This window comes from Teleopsis dalmanni, chromosome 1 (genome assembly GCF_002237135.1).
Source record: "Teleopsis dalmanni isolate 2A chromosome 1, ASM223713v2, whole genome shotgun sequence".
In the NCBI taxonomy this organism is placed as follows: Eukaryota; Metazoa; Arthropoda; class Insecta; order Diptera; family Diopsidae; genus Teleopsis; species Teleopsis dalmanni.
Genome location: NC_051846.1, coordinates 17,809,471 through 17,826,137, shown reverse-complemented (window position 1 = coordinate 17,826,137; position 16,667 = coordinate 17,809,471). Strand labels below are relative to the sequence as shown.

At 32.2% G+C, this 16,667-nt stretch overlaps 5 protein-coding genes across 6 annotated transcripts; 3 read left to right on the top strand and 2 right to left on the bottom strand.

Annotated features, from left to right (window-relative positions):
• The first annotated feature begins 952 nt into the window (after positions 1-952).
• Positions 953-6,169, top strand: LOC119672077 (WASH complex subunit homolog 5). Its single transcript, XM_038083037.1, has 7 exons — positions 953-1,178; positions 1,237-1,339; positions 1,402-1,593; positions 1,654-2,868; positions 2,952-4,321; positions 4,394-4,774; positions 5,876-6,169. The coding sequence occupies exons 1-7, from the start codon at positions 1,057-1,059 to the stop codon at positions 6,030-6,032; spliced, it is 3,540 nt and encodes a 1,179-aa protein (XP_037938965.1). The 5' UTR covers positions 953-1,056; the 3' UTR covers positions 6,033-6,169.
• LOC119672101 (phosphoglucomutase) lies at positions 6,077-8,912 on the bottom strand. The gene is made up of 8 exons (XM_038083071.1): positions 8,877-8,912; positions 8,626-8,807; positions 8,486-8,568; positions 8,248-8,412; positions 8,109-8,190; positions 7,186-7,733; positions 6,455-7,125; positions 6,077-6,385 (listed from the first exon to the last, which is right to left on the bottom strand). The coding sequence occupies exons 3-8, from the start codon at positions 8,561-8,563 to the stop codon at positions 6,247-6,249; spliced, it is 1,683 nt and encodes a 560-aa protein (XP_037938999.1). The 5' UTR covers positions 8,564-8,568; positions 8,626-8,807; positions 8,877-8,912; the 3' UTR covers positions 6,077-6,246.
• Positions 8,913-11,415: 2,503 nt separating this feature from the next.
• On the top strand, positions 11,416-12,606 carry LOC119668272 (translocon-associated protein subunit beta). Its single transcript, XM_038077724.1, has 3 exons — positions 11,416-11,568; positions 11,736-12,120; positions 12,181-12,606. The coding sequence occupies exons 2-3, from the start codon at positions 11,737-11,739 to the stop codon at positions 12,376-12,378; spliced, it is 582 nt and encodes a 193-aa protein (XP_037933652.1). The 5' UTR covers positions 11,416-11,568; position 11,736; the 3' UTR covers positions 12,379-12,606.
• Positions 12,607-12,854: 248 nt separating this feature from the next.
• On the bottom strand, positions 12,855-13,402 carry LOC119672223 (probable trafficking protein particle complex subunit 2). Its single transcript, XM_038083225.1, has 2 exons — positions 13,259-13,402; positions 12,855-13,189 (listed from the first exon to the last, which is right to left on the bottom strand). Exons 1-2 carry the CDS (start codon positions 13,343-13,345, stop codon positions 12,863-12,865), a joined length of 414 nt encoding a protein of 137 aa, XP_037939153.1. The 5' UTR covers positions 13,346-13,402; the 3' UTR covers positions 12,855-12,862.
• A 459-nt stretch (positions 13,403-13,861) lies between these two features.
• On the top strand, positions 13,862-15,772 carry LOC119668418 (F-box only protein 28). 2 transcript variants are annotated; one of them, XM_038077919.1, is made up of 5 exons: positions 13,862-14,138; positions 14,292-14,419; positions 14,483-14,871; positions 14,941-15,092; positions 15,150-15,772. In XM_038077919.1, exons 1-5 carry the CDS (start codon positions 14,037-14,039, stop codon positions 15,543-15,545), a joined length of 1,167 nt encoding a protein of 388 aa, XP_037933847.1. In that variant the 5' UTR covers positions 13,862-14,036; the 3' UTR covers positions 15,546-15,772. The 2 variants fall into 2 exon arrangements, with proteins under 2 accessions (XP_037933847.1, XP_037933846.1); XM_038077918.1 differs by having other exon boundaries at positions 14,483-15,092; positions 15,150-15,771.
• Positions 15,773-16,667: the final 895 nt, after the last annotated feature.

Sequence of the window (16,667 nt, the reverse complement as noted above, 5' to 3'; positions counted from 1 at the left end):
TTTATATGAAGTTTTTGATTCAACTAAGCAAGTAATCAGTTGCCTGAATACCCCTATTATTTATAACGTACCTAAAGTGCGGAGTAAATTGACTTATAGCAGAACCATTAACTTAAAGGTTAATGACATGATAAAGATAACCGCCAAGGAAGGCAATCGCTTCGATTTTTATGGGTCGAGTTTTATTTTCTAAATTTTGTAACAGCTGATCTAGATTTCGCGTAGGCCTTGCAATCATCATAAAAGCAAATTTGTTTGTTATGTCTCACCGCGAAAAGGACAAACATAGATGTAAATAATGAAAAAATTAAAAAAAGCAGTGCGTTTGAGTCATAATTGAGCCTTATGAAACAACAAAGCAACTTGTAAGCAATTCAGACCAAAAAGCTGAGTTGGGTGAATTTAAGAACTAATTATTTAAACCGTACTGTATCAAAAGCTTTTTGATATCCCAAGTTACAACTACGTTGCATGAGAGATAGCCAATAGCAGATGTCCCTTTAATTTAAATGAAAAACATTAACTGTTGCAGTGTCAGGTTAGTAATTGTCAAGAAGTCACTTGTTAATTATTTATGCCGTGTGCGCGTCCGAGTGAATTGATCGTAAATTGAGGGAAATAGTATATTATGTTGGTATGGCAACGAATGTAAGTATTTACCAGAATTTTGAGTAGGGTAAATTAAATAAAAATTAGGTGTGACCATTGTAAAAATTGTATAAGATGTTTGATAAATTAATAAACAAATTTGAAAACTTTTAATCAAAAATAACGATTAAGTGCAATAAATAAATATTTACATAAGTGTAAAATAAAAAATTTCAATTAACTTAAATCATGTTGAAAGAATACACCTAGAGAAACTTTAGTAACAATTTCTTGTGTTATTGTGAACTCACATTAATAAAGAACAAAATATATATAAATTACATTGTTTTTGTATTCGCCCTTGTTTATCAATATCAGCTGTAAAAAGATTAATGATGTTTATTAATTGAGTTTTACACAAAAGTCTTAATTTTAGTGCAAAGCACTGAAATCGTTTTATTAGGAAAAATGTCGGAATTTATGGCAGAAAACAATGCATGTGGACAGAATCTACTTAGCATTGTTTCTCTTGGAAACTCCATCATAGCAGAGCTCCTGCGTTTAAAAGACTATGTACCAGATATATATCGGTCTGTACTTATCAACAATAATGTTTTTAAAAAATAATTATCCCTTTAAATATTTTAGTTTAGAAACTAAAAGTGATCAACAAAAATATGCTGATGTGATCTTGGACTTTAGTTATTTGAAAATAGCAGAAGCTCAAGAGAAGAAAATTGAAAATAGTGCCGTAAGTTTTCTCATTTTCTAATAAGTAGCCACGCTTTGATTTATATTTCTTTAATATTCAAGGAATTATTAGATTTGGATGATGAAGTACGTGAAAACTACCTAGAATTGTTGACACGGTTTTATGCTGCTTTTGAAAGTATACATCAATATGCAGAAGATTTGAAACAATATGTTGATGAACTTAATCGAGGTTACTACATACAACAATCCTTAGAAACGGTGCTGCAGGACGAAGAAGGAAAGCAATTAATGGTATTTGTAATAAAATATATGTTATTACACTCTCTTTTTCATAACTATTCAAATATTTAGTGCGAATCTCTATATCTCTTTGGCGTTATTTTGATCTTAGTCGATTATCACATACCGGGCATAGTAAGGGAACGCCTGCTTATCTCCTACTACCGTTACAGTGGTGCAAAATCACATGGGGACAGCAATATAGACGATGTTTGTATGCTATTGCGATCCACTGGATTTATTGCAAACAAAAATTCTTCAGCTACTAATCTTAAGACGAATGCAGTCACTAATTATCCCGAAACATATTTTGCTCGTTATACTTTTGATCAAACTTTCATTGACTTGGTGTTAGGACGGTTGCGATGTGATGACGTATATAATCAACTTTCTGTATATCCACACCCAGATCATAGAACTACAGCGTTATCAACGCAAGCAGCAATGCTCTTTGTTTGCCTATTCTTTTCACCCAAGACGTTGCACACACAAGTAGCGCAAATGCGCGAAATTGTGGATAAGTTTTTTGCAGATAATTGGGTTGTATCCATCTCTATGGGAGTTACTGTTAATTTAATAGATGCCTGGGAACAATTCAAAGCAGCTAAGACAGCACTAACTTCTGTAGAAACTATTGCTGTTAAAGGATTCTGTTTGCTGCACCAAGAAAAGTTAACGAAAACACTAAAGAAAACTAACGAAATTTTGCGAGATGGTGTACTCACCGACTTTTTTGTACTAGAGCACATTTCTAAAATAATAATACTGATACGTGAATGCAATGTATTGCTACGTTGGTACTTTACTCACACCTCCAAATGCATTTCGGAAATACCACGTGCCAATTCGAAATCTAAAACTGTTCAGGAACTTGTTTGCAAAGAAATTAACTTTGAAAGCAAAAAATTATTTGAGTTGTTACTCAATTGTAGTCAATTGGAACTAACTGTGAAGGAACAACTGCGAAATCTAATGCAGGAGAGAGAAACACGTTGGAGTAATTGCAAGCAAGAAGCCTTAGATCGTTTAAACGAACTTGCCGAAGCTTTTCAAGGTAGTAGGCCATTGGCGAAGATCGAGAGTAACCCACATTTAAAACATTGGTTTGCGGAAATGGCAAAAGAGATTACAAATTTAAAATCTGACAATCCTAACATATCTGGACGTATGTTAATTCAACTGATACAAGCACTTGAGGAGGTTGAAGAATTCCACAATTTACATGCTAATATGCATGTTAAGCAGTATCTTTTGGAAACTCGCAATTATTTACATAAAATGATACAGGTAAATTAAAATGTTAGTCATATATTATTATATTATGGTATTTATATTATTATATATTATTTATACTTTAAATACAATTTTAGATACTCAATGTTAAGGAAGATATTTTAATCAATCTACAAATAATAAGTGATTTCAGTTATGCCTGGCTTTTGATCGATCGAGACTTCACAACTACAATGCAGCAGAGTATCAAAAAGCAACCAAAATCTGTTATGCAATTGCGAGCCGTTTTTCTAAAATTGGCAAGTGCCTTGGAAATACCTCTACTTCGAATCAACCAGGCTAAAAGTGAAGATCTGGTTTCTGTATCTCAATATTATAGTAACGAACTGGCAAACTATATACGGAAAGTATTACAAATTATTCCGGAAAGAATTTTTAACATTCTTTCCCAAATTATAAATTTACAAACTAATGAATTGAAAGAAATACCAACTAGACTGGAAAAAGATAAATTGAAGGAATTAGCACAGTTCGAAACATGTTATATGATTTCCAGGCTAACTCATGCAATAGCTGTATTTACAGAGGGCATGCTTCAGCAGCAGAGAACTCTTGTAGGTGTTATAGAACTTGATCCAAAGCAGTTACTAGAAGACGGCATACGAAAGGAATTAGTTAAAAATCTGGCAAAAGCACTTGATGAAGGTTTAACATTCTCGCAAAATAAACACAAAAATACTACTTTGGAATTAGAAGCAAAATTGCTTCAACTTGCCAAAATTATGGATGGATACAGACGCTCTTTTGAATATGTGCAGGATTATTTAAATGTGCATGGCTTAAAAATATTACAAGAAGAATTGACGCGTATAATCAACTATAATGTTGAGAAAGAATGTAGTGCTTTTTTGCGGAACAAAGTGCAAGATTGGCAGTCCCAATATCAAAGTCAAACCATACCAATCCCAAGTTTTCCACTAACCAACGGAGATCCTACTAAATCTAATAATTTCATAGGAAGGTTAGCACGTGAATTATTGCATTGTACTGACCCGAAACAAACAATTTACTTGGACTTGAAAGCAACGTGGTACGATAAACGTTCTCCACACAATCAGGTATTAGACACCCGATTCTTTGCCAAAATGCGAGAAGCAATATGTCCAGCTGGTTTAGTGGGATTGGATCGTCTATACAGTCATATGATTACTGCAGAAATGAAAGACAATCTAGACAAATTACAAAAAAATATAACAACCGATAAAATGTGGACTGAAGCTCTTAGTATGTTGACTGCAGAATTGGAAACAGAAACGAGTATATCAAATCCAGTGAAATATTTTAACAGCTATCATTCCCGATGGCTTAAGGTTTGGCCCACAATCTTAAATTGCGTTTTGCAATTGGGACACAAACAAATACTAAGGCAACAAATTGCATGCGAATTGAATAGAAGTAGCAAATGTAATTCAAAGAACTTGGAATCGGCTTTGGAAACTTTCAATAGGTATGAGCTATGATTATGATAGTATGAGCAGCTATTATGAAATGAAATATATAACATTTTATTTATATTTAGAGCCTTGTTGCATGAATTGGAAAAGAACAATGAACCCACAAAGTTGACAAAAAGTGAAGGGAGTCAAATGCTTGTTGAGGTGAACGAGTACTTACTGTTTACGGGCTCTTATGAACCACTGGAACAAGTTTTTGTAATAGTCAAAAACTCACATCAAATAGCATTATTTTTATTTCTGTTTACTCTTGCACACGTTTCACGTTTGCAATTTTCACAAAATACCAATTCTCTACTTGCTAAAGTCGTCAAGGATACAATAGATGGTATACCTTTGATAGTGGGTTTGATAACAATATTACAACAATATCACACTGAACTTAAAACGCTTTATCTTACCTATCTCTGTCAGTATGTTAAGATGGTTGTGGAAGCAAATCTCACGTAAGTATATACTAATATAACTATTATCGCAAACTGACTTCTATTATCATTACCTCATTCCTATTCCTAACTCTTATTCTCGGTTTTAATGATGACATCATTTATATGGTAGTGCAAGTTTTATTTGGCCTACTAAGCCTCTAGAAATGATCGCGTTTCACGGTAATGGAGAAGAACAACACAAATACATTTTAAAACCCTTAAGTGAGATTCAGTTTTAACTCGTAATACTTTAGTTAGTTTTGGTGAAGGGAGGAACGAGTCCTCCTCGTAGTACTATTGTCACCGTTATTTTCAAAAGTTGAAATGAAGTGTAAAAATGTTTTGCCGGAAATACTAATTCAAAATTTTTTGTTTGAAGTTGTTGTTATACCGCGCTGCGACCTCAAAGCGGATAACATGAAAGGATTTACAAGACGATTACTTGGGTTAGGATGTGGATGGGTGGTGGTTAAAGATGGGGGAGAGGAATTGGGATAAGGGGCCAATGAATAGTTACTTAGAATAAGGGAGGTGTTGAACGGTACATGATCGTCGAGATTAACGACTGGCTCCGAGATGTAGACCCGGCTGTTCTTGGAACTTTGTTGAAAATAGTTACTAAGTGCTGTATTAAAAAAGAAAATACCAATGGCAAGTACAAAGGTAGTAGGGAGCTATTCATGAACTATATGTGTAAAATTTTCTCATGTGACACATTAGAAATGTATTTCAGATAAACCGTTTCTGTTTACGTGCGCTTTCTGGTACACCATTTCGTGAGTTGTTCGACTAACATTGCCGCTCCATAGAGGAACAAAAGTACTAAAATTAGTTTAGTTTAGCTTAGTTTATCCACATAAACCAATTCATTTCCTACTCCCTATATTCTCTTCAAACAATTCTCCACAAACTCTTTGTCTAAGTATTTCCCTTTTTCCCTGTTTTTTATTTTTATTTTGTGGTTTATTTTCTATTTTATTAAGACCATAATGGTTATAACCACAAATGCCTCGTATGGATTTAATGCGCTGCATATATTTAAATTCGATTATCATACATTCAATATGTATCCAATCATTTAATATTTTCTAATGCTATTTACAATCGATTTCATTTTAGAGCCAAAAACGAGTTAGGCCAGGAACTCACAACAATTATGCATTTTCTTGAAGTTTTCGTTCGCATGTCCAAAACACCGCGCAGTGTTTTGACAGAGCGTATACCACCGATAATTCTAAATCAGTTCCAATATTTAAGCATTAATGTTAAAAGCTGAGCTCTTATATGAAACAATAATTTAATTCCATTATTTATAACTTTTATTTAATGTTTGTAATAAGCAACAAATGCAATAAACTGTGAAATAACAAATAAATTTGACTTTACCAGTAACAGCGAATGGAACAAGAGGGGTATAACAAAAAGTATTAACCGGTTTATCAGATATAAGAAATTAACGTATTATAAACATATATTTAATATAAGCAACTTTAAGTGATAACAGTGGGTGCATTACGTCCAGTAAACTTTGGTAATTCTGATATTTCCAATGCTATATCAATCAGCGGTTTTAGCATTTCGCTAGCTTTGCCGAGAACATTGTCTCTTTCATAGGAATCAATATACAAACTGCAAAATAGAAGTTTCGTTATGTATAGTGTGAACTAAAAAACATTGTATTTTATATAAGTAACTTACCGAACAGTAGCTCCAGAACTGCCGGTGCCACTCAAACGCATGACTATGCGACTACCATCTTCGAAAACTATACGCAACCCTTGCTTATTGGCAATTGACTTATCCACGGGATCAGTATAGCTAAAGTTATCTGCAACTTTCACTTTGTATGATTTGTCTCCTCTGGTGTAAACTTTACCAATAAATGACGCAATAGTAATATTTTTTTCCATAGTACTCATCATTTCATTGCAAGGTTCCAACTCGCATTCTTCATAATCATAACGCGTAAAATAATTGCGTCCATAAATGGACCAATGATTCTTTAGTATATCTTCTATGCTCTTGCCAGTATGTTGCATAACTGACAGCCAAGCCAACACTGCCCATATACCATCCTTTTCACGTATGTGATTAGAACCGGTGCCAAAGCTCTCCTCGCCACATAAACACAAACGGCCGGCATCCATTAAATTACCAAAGTATTTCCAACCTGTTGGCACTTCAAATACTTCTTTGCCTAGCTTCTTTCCTACGAGATCCACAGCAGACGCTGTAGGCATGCTTCTTGCAAAACCTTGAATGCCATTTTTTTGAAAATATGGAATACAATTCAAATAATGCGCAATGACGGCAAGCGAATCGCTAGGAGTTACAAAAAATGCTTTACTTCCAATGATCATATTTCTGTCCTGTTAATAGTTGTTTTTTGTTAGTATTTAAATAAAATACAATTATATTTTAAAACTTACACCGTCACCATCAAAAGCAGCGCCGATATCATAGTCTCCATTAGCTACAGTTTCTACAAGATCCTTAGCGTAAGTGAGATTTGGATCAGGGTGCAAACCACCGAAGTCGGGTAATGGTATTGTGTGTACTACGCAATTCTCTGCTGCACCTAAGCTGTTGAGAAAAATTTCACGTACATAGGCTCCAGTTACGCCGTTCATAGAATCAATTCTCATCTTTAGGGGCTTGCCGGTTGACTTGCCACTAACATATTCCCTCAACTTGGCAAAGTCAAAAATTTCCTTCATGTGTCGCACATAATTTGCAACAGAATCAATCACTTCGACAACAAACGTTTTTCCACCGATCGTGTAATTGTTGACGCCGATGTTGCTAATGTCTATTTGGAGTTCCTTAATTATTTTGTAATCTTTAATGGCAGTTGAAAGTTGGTAAATGTTATTAGTAAATGCGTCTGGTGCTGGGCCACCATTTTCACAATTGAATTTGATGCCGAAATCATTATCAGGTCCACCGGGGTTATGAGAAGCAGTCAGAACGATACCACCTTAAAATAACAAATTGCATATGTAATCCATTAAACTCTATGGTATAATATATAAAATGTGTTTGCAAATGAAAAAAGCAATGTCATGCATTCGTGAATGATAAGAAATTGTTTCGTTGATATATAAAAGTTGTGCTTTATCAGCAAATCTCAGCAAACGATTTCTAAATATTAAATTATTTATTTACGTTAAACATGAGTGGCGCTTTTAACTCTTTCAAATGCATTGCAGTCTAATAATCTAACAATTGCATTTTTCTTATCAGTGTTTTCCTTATAGTTAATGAAAGGTTATCACGAAATATGCCTTGAACAAGGAACAATTATAAGAAAACTAAAAATAAATCCAATTGAATGTTGAATGTACTCACTCACCCAAAGCCTTATTGTGCCTAATTAAACTGGACACAGCGGGAGTTGAAAGAATTCCATTTTGTCCAACCAATAATTTGCTTACCTTTTTAATAAAAATTCTTATTAAAAGAGGAAATTAATTATTAACCCTTGCACTTACGCCGTTCGCTGCACACATACGTATAATTAGCTCTGCTGCATCTTTACAATAAAACCTGCCATCACCACCCACAACCAAAGTTGATCCGTTTAACGCAGCTCCATTTGCATCGAGGATGCATTGTACAAAGTTTTCCGTATAATTTGTTTGAGTAAATACTTTAACCTTGAAATATACAAAGCTATTGATATATAATTTTCTTTAAATATTTGGTGAATTGTATTTTCCGTTTCCCTACTTTTTTGCGTAATCCACTGGTGCCTGGTTTTTGTCCCTCGTAGGGTGTTGTTATCACCGTTTGAATATTTAAAGTCATTTTCACTTTGCATATATTTAATATAAATTTATTATTCAATATTATTAATTAACCATACGAACCAGATATTTCACTTTAAAAAATTCTGCCTCTGCTTCCTCCACCTGAAGTAATCGAACACTGCGCCTATACTGATTGTACGCTGCTATATTGCTGATATATGTACAATATGACCTTCTAAAGGTCAAACTGAATCAAGGAAGCTTTTACTTACTATATTTTCGATGCTGTTATTTTAATTACTCTGTACACGAAAACAATTAATTTATCAATTTTAATTTTTAAATATATATAAAAACCTATTCTATCGTACTTTTATCTATGTTACGTGTATTTTAATAACCGCCTTTATTTACATAAACAAAACAAAATGTAAACAAACGTCCACAGTGGCACCTGTTGTTGTTGTGCAGGGTTGTACCTTTTCTGAAACTCACCACATATGGTTAACACGTTTTAAACCGTGTTGAGTACGTAATAACATCACATACGCGATAGTAAATCCATGTAGGAATAAAATTTATCTGCCATTAATTTGTTTGGAAGTTGTGAAACCATCGTTTATATACCATAAATCAATATAAAATTAATATAATGAGATTATTATGATTGATTTTATTGCGGTTATTTATAATAAAAACCATATAAAGACAATATGATGTTTATTGTAGTGGCCATCATCATAAAACGAAGCAATAGGGCACAGGCTTCATTGTGAGTGAAAATGCACGTGAATCAGTACTTGGCTTTTAATTAATAAATAATATAGTTATCGTATGTGGTTACGCCCCAACAAAAAAGGCTGAGGTTAAGAAAAACAAAATTTCGATTTCTACGAATCTCTAGAGAATGCCTGTAGTAGTATCTTTGAATATGATACTAAAATTATCCTTAGTGACTTCCATTCAAAAATTGGTAGGAGAAGATTTTGTAAACTAAACAAACATTTAAACTAAACTATCACTCCAAAGAGAAACCTGGGCTAACGGGCTAAGATTGTACCAACTAGCAGCAATAACGGACAGTTACATATGTAGTACGCACTTTGCACATAAACATAAACTTAAATGAACGTGGACTATGCTATTTGAGAGATTATAAGAAGTGGTAATGTTACCAGAACAATGCCAATATTGTATATGTAAACATACTATGTTTGGGAAGAATCGAAATGAGAAGAAAACTAAGTACATGAAATTATTAAGATCGGATGACAGCCGCAAAGCACATATCAAAGAACGCAACTACACACTTGATAGACTGGAAATATTTTGGAGTACTGAATTATAGTGTCAATCCAAGATAGACTTATCCTAAAGACTACTATCATCTATGCACATAAAAATATATTTTCAGCAAGATTATCGTCTACAAAATCGAAAAAGTCCTTTTTTTAGTTTATAAATCTGAAATGTAGATTTTAACAATAGGAGAACAATTTTATACTTGTTTTTGAAAGAAAGATTCTATGGAAAATACTAGCACATAACGTAATGTAAATGAAGTCTGTAGATAAAGACATTTTCATTTATAAACACAACTTCTAAAACATTATGAAAAACGCAATTAAGATTAAATCATGATATGGTATGTGAAAATGTTTTTAGCAAAATTACATTCAAAATTACAATTTCTTCTGCTCTGTGAATAAACGATGACGTAATATGTAAATACAAACAGAATCATTCTTCACTGAATGAGTATCATTTAGTTGAATTAAAATCTTAGTTCAAATTTCTAAGTATAATGTAATATAATCCTGAGATTTTTAACCATTGGGTAAAAATTTTTGGTAAACTAACTATTAAATATAACCACCAATAAGAAGATTGGTCAGAATATGTTAAATTTAGTTAAGTAATTGCAATAAATGGAATATTTACAAACAATTTTTAAAGAAGTGTCTTATTTTTATATATATTATTTTAGTTTATCACACATTAGATGATTTTGAAGTTCGCAAGTGGCAAAAAACGGCAAGTTGCCGGTCTATAATTGCTTAAATGTACGCAAAAGAACAACACTTCTTTCTCTAGGCGTTTCGGTGGCTCGCAAGTGTGGCAAAAACCAGTAAGTTGCTAGGCTATAGTTCTTTAAATGTACGCAACACTACTTTCTCTGTCTAAGCACCTAGTTGTGAAATCGTCAAACACTTTGGCCACTAAAGAAAAAAGTATTACCAGAGCCATAAGCGAACTATTGTGAACCTTCATTGGAAATTTCAACAAAATTTCAGTCATATGTCAAAAGATTGTAAACAAAAGTGCAAGTAAAATTAAAGTCACAAATTTGAAAATTGTGAAAATAAAATATTTCAGAAACATTCATAATTGTGGAAAATAAATTTTTTAAAAATATATACATATAAATATGTAAAATTTTATAGGAGTACATGAAGAAAGTATAATTGAAAATTATTTAAATTTTCTTACTTATCAGTTGCATAAATATTCTAAACTATTATTAATTTTGTTGTTAAAGGGAAATTTCACAATTTCCCGCATTCTTAACATTACTTTTAATTCATTATTTGTTTTAATTTCCAATTTTATATTAATTATTTTTTTTTATACAAAATGTAATTTACTTGCGTTATGTGCACATATGCAAGATTTGTTATTTGCCAAAACATAATATTTAACAGATTGCAACAGTGATGCTAATGTCTTGCTTAACGCCTATAGGCCAGCATTCTGTGTTTTGGCACACTTGCGACCCACCGAAAGCGCCTATTATTAAACTTTCTAAGTTTAAAGTTTTCTGAAGTTTTCATTTACAAATATTTTGGCAGACGGCTAAAGTTGTTGTTATTGTGAATGACATTTAAGAAAATAAGATGCGACACTGCAATCATATGCAGACACGAAGTTGTACGAGGCTTGACATTATTGTACGAGGTATTCCACGTCACATTGGAGCATTTGTTACAATTGAAGCGACGAGTTGTCTTGTAGGGGTGGCGGTTTTTGGTGTCAAATACTGTTGAATAGTAATATTATTAAAATGTAAGTTTTTAAAATAATTGTAAAAAAAAATCTTTTTATGTGGAAAAGCCAAATTAAATATATAAAATTAGGTTCTTGTGAATATATTAATTCCGAGCTCTCCACGTCAACGAAAAAAGTGAAATTTGTGTTTTGTTGAAAAACATTAAATAAACATTTCTTTCCAGCATGTATAAAACATTACTGGTTATTTGTGCCTTCTTGGCAATTTTCAATGTGTGTTCATCTGAAGAGGAGGCAACTACAGCCACAGCTCGCCTGCTGGTTTCAAAACAAATTTTGAATAAATATTTGGTTGAAAAGAGCGACTTGGTTGTCCGTTATAATATTTACAACGTTGGTAGTGGTCCTGCTACTAGCGTTAAGTTAACTGATAACGGTTTCCATCCAGATGCGTTTGAGGTAGTTGGTGGCCAGCCCTCTGCTGTGATTGATCGTATTGCGCCACAAACCAACTATACACATGTGTTAGTTGTGCGTCCAAAAGCTTTCGGATATTTCAACTTCACTGCCGCCGAAGTCTCTTACAAGCCAATTGAAAACGTCGATAAGGTAAACTTCAAAAAAAAAATTAGTATTTATTTAGTTCTTAAAAAGACTGTTTTATTTTAGGTGCAATTTGCTGTCAGCTCCGAACCTGGTGAAGGTGGAATAGTCAACCTAAATGATTTCAATAAGCGCTTTTCTTCTCATTTCTTTGACTGGGTTGCTTTTGCCTTCATGGCGCTACCTTCTTTAGTAATTCCATTATACTTATGGTATTCATCCAAAAGCAAATATGAACGTTATGGAAAGCACAAAAAGCATTAGAAAAATACATTTTTATATGAAATCGCTAGCAATAAGTAAAGCTCTTTGCATTGTGTAAGACTATTGTATGATGGTGTAAATTTTTTACAATTTTTTGTATATTCTGTACTCAAGATGTTCTTTTCCAAATATAATTTATTTGAAATTTTTGTTTTATCAGGAAAAGAATTTGAGACTGAAAAATCGTTTTAGATTTGCTTTAGTGAAGCTAAAAAAGAACAAGTTAACATCATATGTAAATTAAAATAAAGCTTTTATAGTTTAAAAAACTTTTCTTTTTTTTTGAAACGAAATCATATTAATATTGAGCATAGAGTGAATGCGAAACATGCAAAACTTACTAACATTTGAACATCCTACACTGAATAGTTTTACTAATATTGTATTTGACAATTACTAAGAAAAACTTTGAAATGACCAAAAAATTTGAAATTGGGTTTTAAAGTTAAGTCTTATTTTATATACTTTATCAGATTTTCTTAAATTATGATAACAAATATTTTTTTCCGAATAATTGAGCTTTTTTTTCAAACGTAGCTGACTTAATAGGCGAATTTATTTTGTAAAATGAATTCATAGAATGTTTAACGTAAGTCTCGTACATTTCATTGAAGAAATTCTTTATGCCCTCGTCAGTTTTGCCATCGTGAACCATAATGAAACGTATTTGACTGGCGGTGACAAATGCAGAAACATACCACTGATTAAATCTATCGATGGATTTTAGTTGCATATTTACTGTCTTCCACTTGTGTTCATCCACCAAGTCTAATGCAGCATGTGCAATGAACTGCGTCAAGTGATCTTCTTTCTAAATCAGAATAAAAATCATAATATAAAATTCAACTGCAATTAAAAATACGTGAAAAATTATTTTTACTCGCAATTCTTTATTTCCAGATGTAAATTCCATTTCAAAAATCGGATTATCACTATGTCCAATTATAACAAAATAAAAAGTTGACATGATTTTATTATTTGAGAAATTATAGTATAGTAATAAACACAAATATATAGAACAGCTGATTCAATACAATACTTAAGTGTTGAAATGTGACAATAGATACTAGAAACAAAATGTAGTGTTGATAAACGTGGAAAATGTATATAAATTTTCCACGTTATGTCGTTATGGCACCGAATGTTGGTATTTACCAGACGAGTCGGATAAATTTGATAAAAATTAGGTAAATTAGGTGTTACCATTGTGAAAATTTTATAAGATGTTTAATAAATAAATTTGAAAACTTTTAACCAAAAATAATAAGTGCAATAAATAAATAAATAAGTATTTACATAAGTGCAATGCAAAAAAATTCCTAGGAAATTTCAATTTGCTATATCACAATTTACTCGAACTCGCACACGGCCATAAATATACTCATAAATGTATATATATAAAAATTTCATCTATAAAAATATCTGTCACATGATTTTATTATTTTTTTTCAATAGCTTCATAATTAATAATAGTCTGGCAATCTTCCTGCATTGAAAAGTTTGTTTTGGTATCTTGTGTCGTTCGGGTTTGTTAGGTTTTTCTCCATTAAAAGTTTTAGGCTAGGGATTCTTCGACGTAAGAAGTTAGCGATTATCAAGCTAAGAACCATTGGTTTAGTTTTAGAATTTTATAATAATTAATTTTTCTAATTAATCATATGGAACAACTGAAAAATATGAATTTATTGGATTTGCCGAATGTCATACTTGTCGAAATCTTCGAATATCTGTGCTACGAAGAAGTCTCTAAAAAACGACTGGTAAGCAAATATAAAACTTTCTAATATTTTAATTATCTGAAATGACAATTATGCAATAAAAATTTATTATACTAATTGTTAAATATACAATAAAATATAATTTCGCTATCAATATAATACTTAGTGTAATATTTAATATACTTAATGCTATAGGTTTGTCGTAGAATAGATCAAATATGTCAACGCGTACTCACTGCTGGATTCAATAGGGTAGTACGACAGCATTCAATAAGCTCCAAGCGTATCAAATCGTTGTTACCACGTAGAGAATCTGAAAGGCGGTAGGTGTATTTATTTTTTATTGAATAGATATATAAAATGGTAAATATAAATCATCATTTTAGAAACCATTGCTTAGCTCGACACGCTGACATACTTACGTCCATTGAAACACGTATCTCAATGCTTTCAATGACGTATGGTAAGTATATGGATCTTAGCTTATGTTGTTTTATACCTGGCAGAGTATTGGATGAAATATTTCGCATACTACGTTTAATTTCCAAAACGGCAAAACAACTCAGGCCGCACGAAGTACTACAAGAATTACGAGACATTTCCTCTATGGCAATAGAACATTTTGATGAAAAAATTGTTCCATTAATTAAAAAACCTACAATGCCTGAAAAATACGTTTGCAAGCCCTCCACAAGCATCTCACTATTTGGGGATTGGTTGTCTCCACAATCGTCATCGACTTCAACTCTAACAGAGAGTAGTGCGATTGCAGAAAGTAATAATACTTCATTAAAAGTTTTACAAGAGCGTGTTAACAATTTAATTAACAATTTGGGACGTACAGATTTTCTAGCTGAATTTAAGAAGCAACAACCTACAGTTGAAGCCACAGAACGAGTGCTTAGTTGTTCATACCCACATAATTGTAAAGATGGCCGAGCTGCTCTGATGTATTTTAGAAAGCTAGAGATTGAATATAAGAAAAGCATAATGAAGGTCAGTAATTGGTTTTTGATAAATACTCAATTTTAATAAATAAATGTCTTCCTATAGATACACCGTATGCAGCAGTTTCAAGTAGAAACAACACGTCAATTGCAGCAAACAATGACTACAGTTAACGAACTGTCAACCCATTTAAACGATGTTAAGAAACGCTTGTTAGAAGTTGATGCGAAAAATCGAGAGCTAACTGCTAATATTAAACAGATGAAGAGTGGTGAGCTTCCATCTGTCCCTGATGTTAATGTTAATGAATCAACTAGTGACAAACTAACTGATAACAACTCTTCAATTGCGGACTGTAGTAGTATTTCTCCAATTACTGCCAAAAAGCGTCGTCATACCATAAACTCTATTTCTGAAGCACTTGATACTTCTCTTATTACTATTGCCTTTAAGCCTCTCGAAGAATACACAAATGATGCAAAAAAACCAAAACTTGAATAGTGGACTACTGTAGCCACTGAATACTTACAGAAATTATCTGTAAAATTGGTACCTAATATATAACCGAATATAATAATTCTCAGCAATCGTATTAATCTTTAACCAAACATTACACATTTAATTTTATATTCACTAAATTTTTAAACTTACTGTAATCATAATTAATATTAGTTTTCATTTGATTAATGAAATATTCCACTGTAGCAAGCAACAATAAAATAAAGTTACGAAATCCTCTGTTACTTATTTAAAACATCTACATATGTATAAGTATATTTCTGTTAATAGATTGAAATGTGTGTGTGTGTGTGCGCTTCTTTTTATTTAAATTTTTTTAGTTTGCTATTTTGGAAGTTTTTAATGATCATTTTAGTTCAATTTATTTACTTTAAAACTAAATGAGTTATACTTAGTCGCTTAAATGATTGGAGACTCGACGCTTTATAAAAAGCAGCTTATACAGAGTATGATATGAGAGGCTTAGCTGTTTCCAGTGACACCAATATAAGACTTTCAGTAGGCCTCTTTTAGTATAAACATATATTATGGATTCATCTGTAGGTGTTTTGATGTCATTGTGTCAAGCCTATATCGATTAAGCAAAAATTCTACTTGTTGTAGATTCACATATATAGGACCATCATATCATTGTCGGTAAATCTCAGCTAGAGAATCAACAGAGTTAAGAGAAGAGACATCGAAAATAAATTAAATCATTTGTTAAAATCAGCAACTGGAATGGAAACCAAGAAACACCGGAGAATCTTTACAATAACACCAAAGCAGATATTTCGAAATAAGCTGGAGCGTGTTCACCAAAGAGCATCGAAGGAAGTTTAGAAAAACTAATGAAAGACATTTAGAAAAGAATCCTTGAGAATATATGCCAAAAACTTCGGAATGTATCCACTAAAGGGTATTGGAACAGGTGCACCAAAGAACATTGCAGCAGATCCATCAACGAACGCTGAAGGAGGTCAGAACACATTAATTCAAATTATCGTGATATAAATAGATGATAAATTGAGTTTTAAATGGGTATTTTTGCGTTAAATACTACCGTTGATTATGCAGAACATAGTTGTTCTCTTGTTCCGTATTTAAAGAGTGCTGTGAGAAGTT